The sequence below is a fragment of the Gopherus flavomarginatus genome, chromosome 7 (genome assembly GCF_025201925.1).
Source record: "Gopherus flavomarginatus isolate rGopFla2 chromosome 7, rGopFla2.mat.asm, whole genome shotgun sequence".
In the NCBI taxonomy this organism is placed as follows: domain Eukaryota; kingdom Metazoa; phylum Chordata; order Testudines; family Testudinidae; genus Gopherus; species Gopherus flavomarginatus.
In genome coordinates this window covers 34,686,399-34,704,527 of record NC_066623.1, presented here as the reverse complement: position 1 = coordinate 34,704,527, position 18,129 = coordinate 34,686,399, and the positions used below count along the sequence as shown (strand labels likewise).

At 42.5% G+C, this 18,129-nt stretch overlaps 1 protein-coding gene across 4 annotated transcripts in view; it reads right to left on the bottom strand.

Annotated features, from left to right (window-relative positions):
- Positions 1 to 18,129, bottom strand: part of CTNNA1 (catenin alpha 1) — a 214,242-nt gene that overhangs the window by 156,177 nt on the left and 39,936 nt on the right. For all 4 annotated transcript variants that reach the window (XM_050962581.1, XM_050962580.1, XM_050962583.1 and 1 more), the window contains 2 exons: positions 2,136 to 2,302; positions 791 to 910 (listed from right to left, as the gene is read on the bottom strand). In XM_050962581.1, coding sequence (XP_050818538.1) covers positions 791 to 910; positions 2,136 to 2,302 — 287 coding nt within the window. The remainder of the gene's footprint in view (positions 1 to 790; positions 911 to 2,135; positions 2,303 to 18,129) is intronic.

Below are 18,129 nucleotides of genomic sequence, written 5' to 3'. Positions count from 1 at the left end.
TTTAAGGGATTAAGCCAGAGTTCACCAAGTTAGTCAGAAGTACAGATACTGACTACTACTACTACTACTACTACTACTACTACTACAACAACAACAACAAAAAGTCCTTTAAAGGAGGCTGCAAAGAAAATAATGGAGAGATTGCTGAAGCGTTTATTTCCTCAAGGTAATAAGACAATCCAAAACAAACACCCTAATTAAATGCAAATACCTTTATTAATGCAATATTGTGGTTTAGACTACACCCTCTCAGAAACTCAGTGTTATCACTTATCAGGAACCATAGTTCTGCTCCCTTACTTACATGTATTGTTTTGTACAGAAGTAGCAAAATGTTAAGGTATTAAGATTGCGCAATGTTGCCAAGTTACAGTTGCTGTGGGAACCATACATTTGCACCTCTCAACTTAAATTTAAAATCAAGTCCCTAACGCCGGGGTGGGGGAAGGGGGGAGAAAGACGGGGACACACACCACAAGCCAGGGTTGCATTAGTGCCTATTCCATTAAAAATAAATGTATTTGTCTATAAATTCATTATAATAAGTACTATACTATATCTGAACAGAGTTATTACTAGAATGCAGATTCAATTTTTGAACACTGTGGGTGCAGTGCATAGCAACGAACAGAACATGCAATGTTTATTAGTAATGCCTTGGGTTTAGAAATCATGCACAGGGCCCCAGGCATGTTTCCAAAAGGTTCTTTTGGTTTCTTGGGGGGAGGAGGGAAGACAGAGAGAAAAGCTAAGACACTGAAGACCAAACAAAAAAGTACTGTTACTGTACCTGCTGTCTTTTGGCTGCCATTATATTAAGCTTATCCACTTCTGGTTTGAGCGCTTTGTATTGTATTCCTAAATCCTGTTCAGTACCAGCATTTTTTAATTTCAGGATACCTTCTTCCACCTACAAGAGAGTAGACATTTTAAACCATCCAGTGTACAATTTGCAGAAAAATCCAAGACATTTTATACCTCACTTTAACAAGCAGTTATTTTTCAAACTTAAGATATACTGCATATACTTGATCATAAGCTGGTTCGTTTATAAGCCGACCCCTCCCGCCACCCCCAGATGGTTAAATAAAAATGGAAAATTTTTATGATCTGTTCACAAGCCAACCCTATAATTCAGGGGTCAAACTTTTGCTCCTGGGCCATCAGGATAAGCCGCTGGTGGGCCAAGACGGTTTGTTTACCTCGAGCGTCCACAGGCACGGAGGTAAACTTAAGTAAACAGAGTGTCCCAGCGTGCCAGCTGCTTACCCTGGCAGGCCGGGACAGCAACTGGTGGGGAAATTTTTTGTGGGAAGGAGCTGGGAGTCAGGGAGTAACCCTTGTGACCACCCCCAACATGACCCCACCCCTAGCCCAGAACCCCCACACTCTTCCCATCCCATCCCTTCCCATCTTATCTGGGGAGGATGTCTCTGGCCTGGCTGGAGCTGCTCTGGCAGGCCAGGCAGCACGGCCGCAGCCTGCTCTGGTGGGCCAGACCGGGTGACACGGCCGCAGCATGTTCCAGCGGGCTGGGCCAGGTGGTACGGCCACAGCGTGCTCTGGCGGAGCAGCCACAGCCTGCTCGGGGGGGCAGAGCCAAGCAGCATGGCCAGAAGCGGAGAGACTCTGGCCCTGCCTCTTCCCTTCTAGCTCTGCTGGCTGTGCTGCCTCTCCTTGCTCCCTCTGTTGGAGGGAGGGGCTGTGTCCCACCTCTCCCTCTCTATACCCATTCATAAGCTGACTCCCTTCTCTAGTGCTTCCTTTTACTAAAAAAATTATGAACAAGTATATATGGTACTTGAAAGCTAGTAGACAAAGTTTGGGCTGCTTTTTCTGATGGGTTTTTCCTCCAAGTAACATGCTTCCAGATATTTTTCTGTATTTAAAAAGGCAATTCCGGAGCCCAGTATGATAAAGCAACATTAACACTATCATGTACGTACGGTATTACGAGTGGGCACACCCATTAAAACACAGACTCAGTTTGCATTGGAAGCAACAGACTTTGGAGCAGAAGAACAGACAGTTTAGGGACAATACACACAAAAAAGACAGCTTGTCAGAATAAGCCTAACATATGTTGGAAAATGGAAAATGAAATACTGAGTTATAGATGAAAAAACTACACTTACAACTTTAAGCTGAACAAGTAGCTTGTAGACATCCGCCATGTCAGCCAAGATAAGCAGCCGGGTAACAGCAGACAGAAGAGCACGGGCTGCTCGTACCATGTTCCCGCGTTTCACTGAAGAGCAGGGGTCATCTGCAAACTCTCCTGAGGCACTCTTCATTGAGTCACCTGCACAAATATTAGCAAGAACGTCTTTTCTCAGGTTTAGAATGTTACATACTTCATTTCAGAATTACACTTTGAAAGATAAGGGATTTATTTGAATGGGTTCAATCAGAAAAAAAGTGTTCACTCCTGGGTTACTATAAAACTGAAGGTACCTACACTTCATTCTTCCCAGTGTGGACAGGAAGCATTAAAAATGTCACTAAAACACTAGATTCACAGATTTTGTACACAAGTTCAGTTTTAGCCTTCATTTCAAATTAGATGAACTAGAACCTTGGGGAGGGGGAAAAAACAAAACAAAAAACCAAAAACAAGAACACCCTACCAAAGTTTCAGCAAGCAGGCTAAAAGCATCAGAAAAGAAGGTATTGCAAGGGTTCATCTTACAAAGTTTGCAAACATCACACAACCTGAAGCCTCTAATCATGTTGTTTAAATATGCTTACAATAACTTGAAGGGTTACAGTGAACTTAAATACACTTGTGGAAATTTTACTCCCTTACAAATTGCTGCAAATTACAGCCAAGATTACTAAGCATCTGAATAAACAAAGTGAAGCAGAGAAGAGACATTTTTCTCTGATCTTTCAAATTCTGTGTGTATAGTCAGAGTCCCATGTTTGCATGAGTCTTTCACACAGCAACAAGGGAGAAAACATTTAAAATCCACACAAAGAAGTGTTTTAAAAAAGTAGAATATAATACTGAAACTAGTTGGCTCGATTTCAAGTTGACTCTCTCTGAAGAAAAACCCGGGGGGGTGGGGGGGGGGGCAGAAAGTGAGTTTACTTTGTATGTTGGGTATCACACCCTATTTCTACATATTACATCACACTGATGTAAAGCTGCTTATAAACTACCTCCGCAGGGACATTAAAACCCCAAAATGTTTTGATATTTAGACCAATTGTGTTACAAAGTGGTTCACAGTATAAAGATGAAAAAAGAATTGATGCAAACAAGTTGTCTTCACTAGACACTGAATTATACTGTGACATTCCTACTGTACTTTTTCCAACTGTAATCCATAGATCTCACTTGTTAAGTAAAACAAATCTGAACTTCAGCTGGTATCTTATTACAATGCAAAAGGCAAGAACCACTTGGGTGATAGACACCCTCTATCAGTTTGACTTCATGACCATTCAGAAGTGTGAAAGTCAGTTCGGCCACATTAAGGGTATGTCTACATCTACAATTTTGCAGCGCTGGTTGTTACAGCTGTATTAGTACAGCTGTATAGGGCCAGCGCTGCAGAGTGGCCACACTTACAGCAACCAGCGCTGCAAGTGGTGTTAGATGTGGCCACACTGCAGCGCTGTTGAGTGGCTTCAAGGGGGGTTCGGGGAACGCGATAGCAAACCGGGGAAGGAGACCTGCTTCCCCGCGGTTTGCTCTCGTGTTCCCCGAACCCCCGAGCAAGCAGGTCTCTTTCCCCGCGGTTTGCTCTCGCGTTCCCCGAACCCCCCTGCAAACCGCAGGGAAGGAGACCTGCTTGCTCGGGGATTCGGGGAACGCGAGAGCAAACCGGGGAAGGAGATCTGCTTGCACGGGGGTTCGGGGAACGCGAGAGCAAACCGGGGAAGGAGACCTGCTTCCCCGCGGTTTGCTCTCGCGTTCCCCGAACCCCCCTGCAAACCGCAGGGAAGGAGACCCGCTTGGGGGGGGTTCGGAGAACACCGGAGCAAACCGCGGGGAAGGAGACCTGCTTGATTACCAGAGAGGCTTCCTCAGGTATGCTGGGATACCTGCTTATTCCACGGAGGTCAAGAAAAGCGCTGGTAAGTGTCTACACTTGATTACCAGCGCTGGATCACCAGCGCTGGATCCTCTACACCCGAGACAATATGGGAGTACGGCCAGCGCTGCAAACAGGGAGTTGCAGCGCTGGTGATGCCCTGCAGATGTGTACACCTCTTAAGTTGCAGCGCTGTAACCCCTTCACCAGCGCTGCAACTTTGTGATGTAGACAAGCCCTAAGAGGAGCAAGTAGAGTCATTTAGATTTCTCTCGCTGTTCTGCACATTACCTGCAGTGCAATAGTTCAGATCACAAAAATACTTTTGGAATCATGAGGGATAAAAGCGATTCTTGGATCTCTTAGTATTTCAAGATCTCAACTGCCCTCCTTTCCTCAAGCCCCTACATTTGCTTCAGTTTAGAGTCTGCCAGAGATTCTCAGACACTGGCCTGTGGATCACTGTGGATCAGCAGAAAATGTGCTAGCCTATTTCCAGGTGATAAATCACAAGACACCTAAAGGTGCTGTGAATTTTCCTAACATCACTCTTCCACATATTCAATTGTTATAGCTGCCACAGAAAGAACATGCAATTGTGAATGTTCAGGGAGGTGTTTCTAAAACGGCCTCTACTTTTCATTACATTTGAGTTAAGAGAACAGTTACTTGGGAATCAAAGAGTATCAAATGTTGCTTCATTTACCACAAGTCATTTACAGAAAGGTATTCAGTACACATGAATGCTTTATGTCTTTATTTTTATTTATATATATATATATATATATATATATATATATATATATATATATATATATATATATATATATATATATATATATATATATAAATATATAAATATAAATATAAATATAAATATAAATATAAATATAAATATAAATAAAAAAAACCTTCATTTTACATCTAGATACAATCCATCAGTTAAATTTTAACAAAGAACTCAGAATCCTCTAGCTGACATTTAGTTAAGACTGAAGATTTTTATTTTCTATATCCACAAAGTTTATGGGAGCTTTTATGAGGTTGACCAAATGTGCTTTCTCCAGTGCACTAGTACTTCATATTGCCATATGTTGGTCCAGTCAGTTGACTTAGAACCACCATGGACATTCTGTTCCCTAGACTTAAAAATCAGTGACAAAGCTAGTCCCAGGGGTTGGATCCCAGAATGTACAATAAATGGTTAAACACTAAGCCAATTGCTAAACTTGGATGTATGAGGTGATAGGTATCCCAAAACTGGCATAAGCAGCTTTATAAACCATGTATAAATTCTGAGGAATGGTAGGAGACAGAAGAGCTTCAGAGATCGATAATCATACCTAAAATATAAAAGTCTGGCTTATTTTTGAAAATTTGAAGGAAAAAAAAGTGTTATAAGTTTAGGGCGGGCAGAAAGGGTGCTCAGTCCTCTTGCAACTGATTGTCTTCCAGAAGAACTTCAAAGTCTGGTGAACTCCTGATCCCACAGAAGTCTGTGACAAGTCTCAGAATTCAGTGGGGCCAGGATATCAGCCCATGAGTCTATGATATAGAACTTGGAATAGTATATTGAGTTTTCACAGTGAAGATGAAGCAATAGTAATCTAAACCAAACATAATTTTCTCAGACAGGAGCTTAATCAGCTATTCCTTGACAAGGCTACTAAAGAAAAAAATTCAGTAACTGATAAAAAGTTTAACTTGTAGGAATGTGTAAAAAAAATCTTGAGACCAAAAAGCTTAGAATTAGTTTAATTCTGAACTCTACAAAGTTCAGTAGTGTTATACCCTGGAAAGGGTCTCCAAATGGTAAGCAGTTCTTTGGAACTGAATCTTTAAAGTTAAAGTTAGATATTTCATTAAATGATGTAAGGTTGGATCTCTCTCTTGAATAAATGGGCTATTGGATCTTACATCAAGGCATTCAACTGCCACCCCTGCTCACATCCACCCAGAATGGTCCCAAGAACAGGATGCTGTTCGATCACTATGGAGAATGAGGTCCCACCAAGTTCTTCACAACCATATTTAAGATGAGCAATATGCTGCTTTCAGTGTTTTGTCACATGAAGCATCTTTGAATTTTTGTAAAACAAAACCATTCCAAATATCAAACTACAGCTGCCCAGTTACAGCACTTCCAACTGGAGATGTTAAGGATAGAAAACAAATCTGAAGTTGAGACACAGGAATTGCAAAACTATATTGGATCACTGGTCCATCTAGTTTGGAATCCTGCAGCTCCAAAAGCAACTAGTACAAAAACTTACTTCAAAAGGTACAAAAACCCCTGCAGTAGGCAGCTATGAAGTTTAAGCAAGATAATTCTCTGTTCGTCTCTGTCAAACACAATTGCTTCATCTAGTGTTTTTGTAAAGCAACAAGGAGATAAAAACTGATATGGGGGGTAGTGGTGGTATATTTCTCAGGGGACTGCCACACATACAAAACTTTAGTTATGTCATCTTGACATAAGGGTTGCAGATTTAGTATTACTAGTTAAATATCTAGGGGTACAAATTTCACCCAATTTGAATCCTGCAGGGGACTTTCAGGGCTGGGAAAAGACAGTTACTCACCTTTGTAATGTTGTTCTTGAGATGTCTTGCTCATATCCATTCCAATTAGGTGTGCGCGCACTGCGTGCACAATAATCAGAAGATTTTTATCCTAGCAACACTCAGTGGGTCAGCTGAGGAGCCCCCTGGAGTGGCGCCCTTACAGCGCCAGATATATACAACAGCCGACCCTGTGCCCTCAATTCCTTCTTGCCAGCTTCTGTGACAGAGGGGAAAGAGGATGGATTTGGAATGGATATGAGCAACACATCTCGAAGAACAGTTACAAAGGTGAGTAACCATCTTTTTTCGAGTGCTTGCTCATATCAATTCCAATTAGGTGACTCCCAAGCCTTACCTAGGAGTGAGATGTCGCGTAATGAAGAACCGCTGAGCCAAATGCCGCATAACCCCTTAACTGCTGCAATAACTATTAAACTACTACACTACTTTTAAAACTATTTACAACTATAAACGAGTGCTACACTAGAAGCTAGGGAAGTGGAGTTCAGCTAAGCCGTGCTCCACAGTTCCAACGACCATCATGGGCGGTAAGAAGGAACTGAGAGGGCGTTGGGTCGGCTGGGGTATATATCTGGTGCTGTAAGGGCACCACTCCAGGGGATACCTCAGCCAACCCACCGAGTGTTGCTAGGGTAAAAATCTTCGATGATCGTGCAAGTGGTGCGCGCACACCTAATTGGTATCAATAAGAGCAAGCACTCGAAGAAGAAATCAGTCTCATTATGTATGCATGAAAGCACTAGCTCTGACTTGAGCATATTTTAGTCTCAACATTACATATTTTCATCTCAAAATTAAGATGTGCAGTTACATTCAAGTTTTCATAGTATGGCCCACTAGAAAGCCTTATTTTGGCCGTTATAGAAAAACTGAACAGCTTAAGTAACATTCTCTTAAATGGAGGAAAAAAAAAAAAGAGCAAGAACTCGTGTATGAGATCTGCCAAATGTTAGGTGGTCTTTTTTGGATGGACGGTATGAGAGGAAGAAATCTAAAAGCATATCTCTCTGATGCAAGTAAATGACAAAATTATTAGTTATCGTAAGTCATAACAGTCAGGATTTATTTCCTTTGTATTCATCCTGTACCTGGTCTTTGAAGAAACACGCACCATTCAGAATGCTCCTTTGGATTTCACTAAGTGTAGGCATGAAGTATGGTAATGTGAATACATTTAAATGTACTTGTCAGAACCAAATGTAGGATCCATACTCCTCCTTTCACCACTTTAAATGGACTGAGTTGCTAAAATTCAATACAAAAAGGCAGTAGTGTCTACTTCACTCACACCTCCCTCAAGACAGTTTTAGAAGTCAACCAACATCTGGAGCCTGGTGCAGTGTTAACTAGAAAGGTTAAGAGCATGGGGAGAAGGGATTTTGTTTTTAAAATAGCAAGCTAACGAGTCAGTTGTGAAGTAAAGAGCCACTCCTCTGACTGTAATAAAAAAAATAGATATCTAAATCTATCTTTCAAAGGGCTTTGTCACCAAAGTTCAAGCAGCTTGTCACGTAAGTATTTAAAAGATAACTGGCTTCTCATAAAAAAGGTGATGCTACAACCTATAGTAATTTTAAAATGTTATTTTGCAAGTTAAAGAAAGCTTCCAACTTCTATTTTACAGAGATAAGAAAAGTAGAGGAGCATTTACATAAAGTGAATGTATGGGTGTGCAGGGAAAGGAGGAACACTTTTTTATATATTAGATCTATATCTAAAGTCCAAAAATTTAGCATTTTAAAAATAAATTTGACTCAGAGGTAGTTAAGATGGTCTAAGACATGGGACTTCAAAAACAAAACATTGTAAATCACCAGACTATAACTTCGGGCTTGTTATGTATTCCTGTATCAATAGTCTTCTTTTGCATTATAATCTTGGGCTTTCACCAGATATTATACAAGGAAGGATAGTAAAATGGAAAGGAAGATAGTGATGACTATATGCACTAATCTTATCAATAAGAAAAAAAATTATGAATTAAGTTATACCTAATGGAACTAACCCCATTTTAAAATACTAAGATTTTGATCTGTCAAACAATGACTATTTTCTAATCTCATTCTCCCCAAGCACACCGGGTATGGAAGCACAATCAGACAGCATGATGAACCCTCCCCAGGGTCATGGTATGGGAAGAACAAAACACAAACATACTTCACATCACTGAATGTCTGAGGGGAGCCTTAACCAATACTCTACTGGAAGGGTGATTACTAAGGCAGGGGTAAAGAGAAAACAGCACATTACAGGACTGCAGTGTTAAGGCTCAACTGCAACTGAGTGGAATAGCTCTTACATAGTACACACTTTAGACACACGATTCCTGCTGAGTACTCCATCTTTTGCCATCCCAACCACTCCACATTCTTCAGCTTTAAGACCCAACACTCTTAAGTCTATGAGTCTGAGACTAGGTGGAAGGTCAGAAGGGACCATTATGGTCATTTAGTCTGACCTCCTGCACAATGCAGATCACAGAATCTCACCCACCCACTCCTGTAACAAAACTCTAATCTATGTTTAAGTTACTGAAGTCCTCAAATGGTGGTTTAAAGACCTCAAGGTGCAGAGAATCCTCCAGCAAGTGACCCATGCACCACACTGCAGAGGAAGGCAAAAAAGACTCCAGGGCCTCTGCCAATCTGCCCTGGAGCAAAATTCCTTCCCAACCCCAAATATGGCCATCAGTTTAACCCTGAGCATGTGGGCAAGACTCACCAGCCACCACCCAGGAAAGAATTCTCTGCGGAGGGTGAAGAGCCCCGGTGGGCCAGCCTATACTCTACCCTGGTCCCGAGGCCCGCCAGGGATATCAGTTGGGGGCTCCTTCATGGGGCCGTGAGCGTGGGCGTGTATTTGGCACGGTTTACCCCTGTCCCAGACACCTGCCCCTTCTGCAGTGCAAGGGAGACCCTGGCGTAAGTTTACTTAGAGTGCGCCAGGTTGCAGCCCCTATACCGGCTCCTCACCAATATACTGTTACGTTTCTGGCTGCACTTTTCCCCTCACCTCCTTCTCTATGCACTCCCTATCCGTGGCCCCACAAAGTCACGGGAACTCCTGGTCAACCTCCTCCTCGCCCTGGCTAAAATGGCTATTTATGCAACCAGGGAGAGGAAGTTGGCCAATGGAGACTCCCGTGACTGTGGGGCTTGTTTCCGGTCCTTAGTCCATTCACGTATCCAGGCAGAGTTCCTCTTGATGCCTTCGAGGAGCAGTGGGCGCTGTCCGGGGTTCTCTGCTCAGTGTCCCCGTCAGGCTCCCTTCTTATGATCCTTTGACTGCAGTCCTGTCCCTGTCCTTTTATTAGCTGTCCCCCGGAATCAGTTGGGTTCTGAGGTCCTGTAGATCCTCCCCTTAGGCTGGGGTGGGGATCCGTTAGCAGTGGGCAGGCTTCTGCCCACCCAGTTCCCAGAAACCCAATAGGTATAACTCAGATCCCACCCCATCTAACATCGCATCATAGACCATTGGGCATATTTACCTGCTAATAGTCAATGATCAATTAATTGCCAAAATTAGGCTATCCCATCATACCATCCCCTCCATAAACTTATCAAGCTTAGTCCTGAAGCCAGATATGTCTTTTGCCCCTACTGCTCCCCTTGGAAGGCTGTTCCAGAACTTCACTCCTCTAATGGTTAGAAACCTTCGTCTAATTTCAAGTCTAAACTTCCTGATGGCCAGTTTATATCCATTTGTTCTTGTGTCCACATTGGTACTAAGCTTAAATAATTCCTCTTCCTCCCTGATATTTACCCCTCTGATATATTTATAAAGAGCAATCATATCTCCCCTCAGCCTTCTTTTGGTTAGGCTAAACAAGCCAAGCTCTTTCAGTCTCCTTTCATAAGACAGATTTTCCATTCCTTGGATCATCCTAGTAGCCCTTCTCTGTACCTGTTCCAGTTTGAAGTCATCCTTCTTAAACATGGAGACCAGAACTGCACACAGTATGAAAGATGAGGCCTCATCAGTGCCTTGTATAATCTTTACTGGAAATCCTAAAACCACATTAGCTTTTTTAACGGCCATATCATATTGGCGGTTCAGTTACCCTGTGATCAACCTGTACACCAAGGTCCTTCTCCTCCTCTGTTACTACCAACTGATGTGTCCCCAATTTATAACCAAAATTCTTGTTATTAATCGCTAAATGCATGACCTTGCACTTTTCACTATTAAATTTCATCCTATTACTATTACTCCAGTTTACAAGGTCATCCAGATCTTCCTGTATGATATCCCACTCCTCCTCTGTGTTAGTCACAGCTGTCCCTCCTTTCCAATGAGCTATGCATGGGACTCCATGAAAAAAATCAATCATATTCCACATGTTGCAGTTTCTTCCTCAACATTTTGAATAGCCATCTCTGCCTCTGACAGCTAAAAAGTCAAACTATGCCCCAATTATCACCCACTCTGATTACTGCAAACCCCAATGCGCCTCCTCTCACACTCCATATTCCTCTTGTCAGAGTGTTCACATCCTTTACACATACACACACACACACACACACACACAAAAATCTGTTCCACTGGCTACCTATTCTCCACCACTCAAAGGCCAGGACAGAAGTTTGATATCAGACACCCCACCTGTATAGCTCCACCCCAACGTACATACTCAACCCCACATCTTGCCAGTGATACCACCCTCAATGCTCAGTTCAACTGAGTGAGAAGAGGCTTTCCATGTTGTTCCCTATATTTGAAAGATCTTCTATTGCAGCTTGCCAAGCCATCACCTTTTGTTCACAATTCCCCTGATTACTCACTTTTCCCATGCCTACAAAATGCAAAAATGATAATTATGGAATTCTGTCCATTCCTCATTGAGCCTTCCTTGACAGGTAGAAGACAGACAATAAGGACTTCATAGTTGGTTCTAAAGAAATTTCCGTTGTCCTGGCTTGATCAGACAGATGTTGACAGGCTCTTTAGAAACAGTCACAGTTCAAAATAGGCCTGAAAAATTTGAGAACTCCCAAACCTGGTTGGCTACAAACAACAGTATTAATCACACTGGTTTATTTCCTGCAAAAAGTGAGCAGAAGTCCTTGCAAATTTGTGATGTCTCAGGAAGTAACTAGAATCTGTTTGCTTAAACCATAAGAGCTCTGGTTGAGCTTTCTGAAACAGTTTAAAGGAGTTAGGCACCTACCTCCCATTAAGTTTCCATGGGATTTGGACACTGTCCCTTTTTGAAATTTTCTACCTTAATCTCCTCCTAAACTGTATCACTCTGATTTACCAAGGGAAATTGAAGATTTATGTTTTATTTTGTTAAATGATCTGTCCCATTGTTCAGTTTCAGAATAGCTTCATTCATAAGTAAAATGTTTAGTTGAATATGCTCTCAAATGGGAATAGTGTTAACCAGTTCCTTTCAGAAGCTAGTTAGTTACAGGGTTGCTTACCATGGTAGCTGTTTTTTCGACTACATTATCTTCACAGAGTCATTTAGAAGGCACATCCATATCCCTTGAGCCCAACGTTTTATTAACAGAAGATATAAAGTTACCATCCCCTCTTCAGTTCCTTTATATCCACCAGCCAAAACAGTCAAAGAACCTACTTCCTTTTTAGAGAAAACGTTGTAGCTTAGATCAGGGTTTCAAGGTCATTTTTACAGTTTTAGAATCACATTAGCTAGATCTAAAGTTACATATCAGAGAAGTGGTTCTCAACTTATTTACCATTGTGGGCTGCATCCAATACTACCCCTATGATCCTGAGGATGTCACATGAGCCGCAGCTATGTGCTGCCTGGGCCGCAGGTTGAGAACCACTGGATCAGAGGGTTTGGTTTTATTTAAAGTTTTTTCTGGTAGATTCGTAAGCACTACTGAAGACAGGTTTATCTATTACATACTACTCAAAGTTATAGGATTACAGAACCAAGTTGACACAACTGATCACATTTTACCTAACAGAAAATGTGTATATCTTCTGTATACTTGAGTAGTCTGAACCTGATTGAACCAACTGACTAATGCTGCACTACTTTAGAGACACTAGCCCAGGAACAGAGAAGTACACCTCTACCCTGCTATAACACAACCCTATACAAACACGAATTTGGATATAACGCGGTAAAGCAGTGCTCCAGGGGGCAAGGCTGCACACTCTGGTGGATCAAAGCAAGTTCAATATAACGCAGTTTCACCAATAACGCGGTAAGATTTTTGGCTCCCCGAGGACAGTGTTATATCGAGGCAGAGGTGTAGTAGTAGTGCAAGTAACTGACAAAGCAGCTATTTCTCATATTTCTGATTAACAAAAACAAGAATAATTTACACAGGCAGTTCAGAAATAACATTTTAGAAACACAGTGATAGTTAAGGAATAGGGATCAAGATGGCAATTTTGATGAAGTAGGTTTATTCACATTACTCTTACGGTCCCAGGGTGCTAGGTTTCTCTACAGAATACGTACACACTTTGATATTCATTGGCATGCAGGCACTTCAGAACAGTCTTAGGACCACAATGAAGCTGACAAGAAGCGGATAGGAACAGCATGGATTGTAGTTGTGAACCAAAATATAGTTCATCCAGGATTAGCTTTACTCTCATGACCCTTCAGAAAGATATACTAAAGTTTTAACATAAACTGGATCCAAGACCTATACCCTTGTAACCCAACTGGATCTGGTGACAAGTGGTGGGTTTGGGTATAAAAAACAAACAAAAAAAAAACTCGACCCTCTAAGGGCTCAGGTTTGGTCATTTTTTTTTTCTGCTGTGAGTATGTAGTTCCAACTTCCTAAAGCCCGCCTCTGACTTTGTCTGTTAATTATTATCCTCTGCTTTTCGTCTCCACTACTCAGCCCTTCCTCCTCTGCCATTATCCCTGCCCCACAGTCCCGTTCTCAACTCTCTCCCCATATTCTTCCCCTTCCCTCAACTCCATCCTCACTCCTCAGCCCTTCTGACCCCTGGGGGACATCACAGCCCTGCCTCTGGTAGCGAGGTACCCTGAGCATGAATGATATTGGCAGTACCACAAAACAGAACTCCCCAAAGAGGAACTGTGGTTGATTCAAAGGGGAGTGGAAGCTGTAGTGGTACCACCACTGCAGTACGTAGGAGCATCCTAGTGCTGCTGACAGGCTGAGCCAACTGGAAGAAAACCAGGGACAGGTGGTCCTCTGTCCCTTTCGTTCCTTTGCATGAGGTGGAAGGTGACAGCCTCCCAGGCCTGCACACAGAGGTCTGAACCCTGGGCTTGCACGGCTGGGCAATTAGGTGGCAAAGCTGCTTGGTCTTATCCCAGAGATACAGCATCTATGCAAACAGCTGCCGATCCACTGGCCCATATGATAAAGGTGGTTTCCCCGCTATGGGGGCCAAGCTCACCAGTTCTCACAGGCTGAAGCTTCTGTGGGGCAAAAACAACTATGCCCAGAGGATCAGTGACCACCCCACCTCTGGCCATAGCTCCCAGAGCAAAAACTAAGTCCCTACAAGTGTTGGGCATGCATTGGGTATGAAAACAATTTGACACTCCTGGGCTTGGTTCCGGTTCAGGTCAGGCTTTAAACTCAGGCCCAAGCAGACCTCTACAAAGAAGCATATAATCTTGACAATCCAGGAGGCTCACACTACAGCTAGTCTTATTTTATTTTATTATTCAATATAAATATTTACGGGCTGATCTACACTACAAAGTTAGGTCAACTTAACTACATCACCCAGCGATGTGAAAAACGTGTGCAAATGTAATTAAACTGATCTAAGCCAGGTGTACGCACTGCTAAGTTGATGGAAGACCTAGCTACCGCCTCTCAGAGAAGTGTATTTACTACAGCAACTGAATAATCTCTTCCATTGCTGCATACAGTGTCTACGCTGCAGTGCTACTACAGTACAGCAGCAGCATTTCTAGAGTAGAAGAAAGACCCATATATTGCATTAATGAAGCACACATTCAGCAATATAGAGAACTAAAGTTCACAAATTCGGCTATTCGGCTACAGAACCAGAGCTATTTTATGCTAATATTCAGCTCTCCATTCTAAATCGGTCTTACCCCACGATTGGGAGGTGATGTGGTTTACTGACCTCAACATAACATTTTGTCCCTAACAAAATCAAAGCACTCATTCAGAAGACATAGGCAAAACACCAACACTGGTAGTTCTGAAATTAAATCAATTATTGTGAACAAGTATCACTTCAGGAGAGTTATATTGTATGTATATTAGCCAGATTCTCAAGAGACAGAGCTCCCTATAATATTCTTAGATATGAAGAGCTAGCAAAGTCAGATGGTAATTTAGATATGAACATTTCAAACAGCACACAGGGATTTGGTCAGACTCTTGTATGTTCTACCTCTGAAGAGACCTCAGCTATTTATGCTTAAAAATATAAATGCAAGCTACGGAAAACCAGCATCTGTTCACTTTGAGAACAAGGATTTCCCAACATGAAGCAAAAATGCAAGATTAACATTAAGCCAGCCCAAGTGTTAGTGCACTATTACAATGTAACCCAGATCACATTAGTGAGGGGTGGGGGTGCAAAATTACCAGGCACCATCAGGCAGAGAGACCTCCCAACTACATTGGACCTTGATGTTTGGGGAAAGTTGGCAGGGGAGAAAGGAAGAGGGCATGAGCATAAGAAAATTGCAGTGAACACCTTCACGGCTCCAGAACAAAGTAAGATTATCTCACATCCTGCTGCAGAAAGGATGCCAGATTAGTTTTAAAAGTTTATCAATCACACACACACACACACACACACACTCTACATCAAGTCATTCAATTGCTCCACAGCCCTAAGCCTACACAATTTCACATACAAATGAGAGCAGATACACCTGTATTTTGTAGGAACAAGAAAGAGCAAGGCAGCACAGGGTTTAGGGAAGAAGAGCCCAACATTTACTGTTATTTGCCTAAAGTTTTCTGAAGGGCTGTTGTTGCTCTGCATATTTACCACAGTGCACATAGGCTAGCCTAACAATCTCCTTCACGCAAATTGTCCCAACAGCTCAGCCCTGTGGCCATGCCAGGGCAATATACAATGCATCACCACAAGGAAGGAGAGCAAAAAACTTCACTGGGATGGGCCAAGAGAATCAGATTCCCAATAAGCACTTGGAAGCAATTAGAAAAGATTGTTTGGATAACCTTTATAAATATTTTTTAAATCTGAGGGTGGCCATAGCCCAATTAGCGCTACTAATACATCAAGTTTAATTTGAGTTGTTGATGGTGTGGAAAAGGAAGGAGAAATGGAGAAACTTTAAAGGGTGAAAGTAGTATTTCACCCTTATAGAATGCTCACAGCTGAAAGAATTTTGTTCCCAAAGAGTCTCTGCCAGACTCAAGTGCACAAAATTTCAGCTATAAGAGTTCTATGTTTTGGAAAGTTAACTGTGGGAGGTAGTCATATTGAAGCAGTTTGACAATCTTCATTACTGCTTTTCACTATAACACAGGGATTGACAACCTCTGGCCCCTGGCTGGTTGCAGCTCCCACTGGCTGTGGCTCGCCGCTCCCAGGCCAATGGGGACTGTGGGAAGTGGTGGCCAGCACAACCCTTGGCCCATGCTGCTTCCCACAGTCTCCATTGGCCTGGAGCAGCAAGCCACGGCCAGTGGGAGCTGCAATGGGCCGAACCTGCGGACGCAGCAGGTAAACAAACCGGCCCAGTCCATCAGGGTGCTTACCCTGGCAGGCTGTGGGCCAAAGGTTGCCAATCCCGTTAACTCCCCAGCTAACATTGTCCCAGTTAATGTTGTTTCGTGGTTATGTTGCTGATCAATTAAGAGAACATGCTCATTTAAAGTTGCAAAATGCTCCCTTATAATATTGTTTGGCAGCCGCCTGCTTTGTCCACTGCTTTCAGGAAGTGCAGCCCATTGGAGCTACCAGGTGGGGGTTTGGAACCAGGGTAGATTGGCAGCCCCCTACCCCCCATCAGCTCCCTTAAGTTCCCTGTGCAGCCACCACCCAGCAGGATATCAATTGCTGGGCAGTTCAGCTGTCCCTCCCACCACTGCCATGTGCTGCTCCTACCCCTCTGCCTTGGAGCCTCCTGCTTGCTGTGCGGGGGGTGGGAGGAGAAGAGAGGTGCTAATGTCAGGGTGTCCTCCTCCCCCCAAATTCTGTATGTCATCTCCACAGAGCTGTTGGGGGGGGGGGGGGGACACGACAGGGCTCAGGACAGAGGGCGCTTGCTGGCAGCAGCTGCTGTCTTAATTTGCCCATCTACTTAAAAAGGCAATGTACTCAGAGGGGGTCAGCATACTGAAAGGGGCAATGCATGTTACACACACAGTCTCTGTCCCCTCCCCGCCGCACACGGTTTGTCTCTGTCTCTCTCTGCCATGCTGTGTCTCCTCCCCCCATTTGTGCTGCCTTGTAGAGTGTCAGGCTACATTAGCAACAATGGTGTTAACCCTTGAGGGCTCAGCTGAGTGCTAGTTCATCATTTAACAGTAAGGAATTCCCTGGGAAATATCCCACCCTCTTCCAACCACCTCAACCAAAACTTACAATCCTCATTGCTGCGTACAGTGAATTGTTTTTATTTATTTATATATATTTACATTCAATCTTATGGGGAAATTGGATTCACTTAAAGTAGCACTTTTCAGGAACATAAGTGCAATGTTAAAGTGAGGAGTTACTATATCTGACTGAGGTCCCAGCTGAAACTAAACTCTGCCTCTCTAGCAGAGATCAAGCAGGCAACAAGAGATGAAAGAACACCTTAAAGCAAGGGTTCCTGCACATTTTTGTTTAAACCACCACCACCACATTAGTCCCTTTTTAAATTTATGGTGCAAATGAGATTCTCAGTCAGCCAGTCTGATCCAAAACTTCAAACCATTTTCAACTGATACTTTGTTATTAGTAAATTTCAGCCACAAACAAGTAAATGAAAATCAAATTCTAACACTAGCCATTAATATCAGTTGACTGGACATCACTGAACTGTAAAATGAAGACTCAGGAGTGAAGTGTAAATCATTACGAGTAACAAATTTACCAACACAAGTTTTATAGTGACTGGTTTCAGAAGCTTTTCTTACACTTCCTTGGAGAACACATGACAACCGAAAGGGACAGATTTTTTTTTTTTTTTTTAAAGTCTTATGTTGTGAACCAACATTTCTTCACTAACTTTTAAAATTCAGCTTGTCACTATTTATGCATCATTTACTTTTAACTAAGTCTCTCAGCTTGGACACTTAGTTTCATTTTCAGATTTTTAGTATGGCAATGTTTTGTTTTAAACATTCCCCATGTTTAAAGAATGGTACTTCTTAAAGCAAAGCTTTTACAGAAAACCTCTTCTAAAGAAAGTTTATTTCGGGAGCAAAACTAAGTTGAAAATGCCCTTTAAAGAATGTAATCTATTTCCGTCTTTTGTAATGTAGAGTATTTACCTGCGGCACCTGTGCTGTTTAAACTACTAAAGCGATATTTAAGCTGAGGGAAATTAAAGGACAAAAGTTTGGAAGATAAATCCACACAGA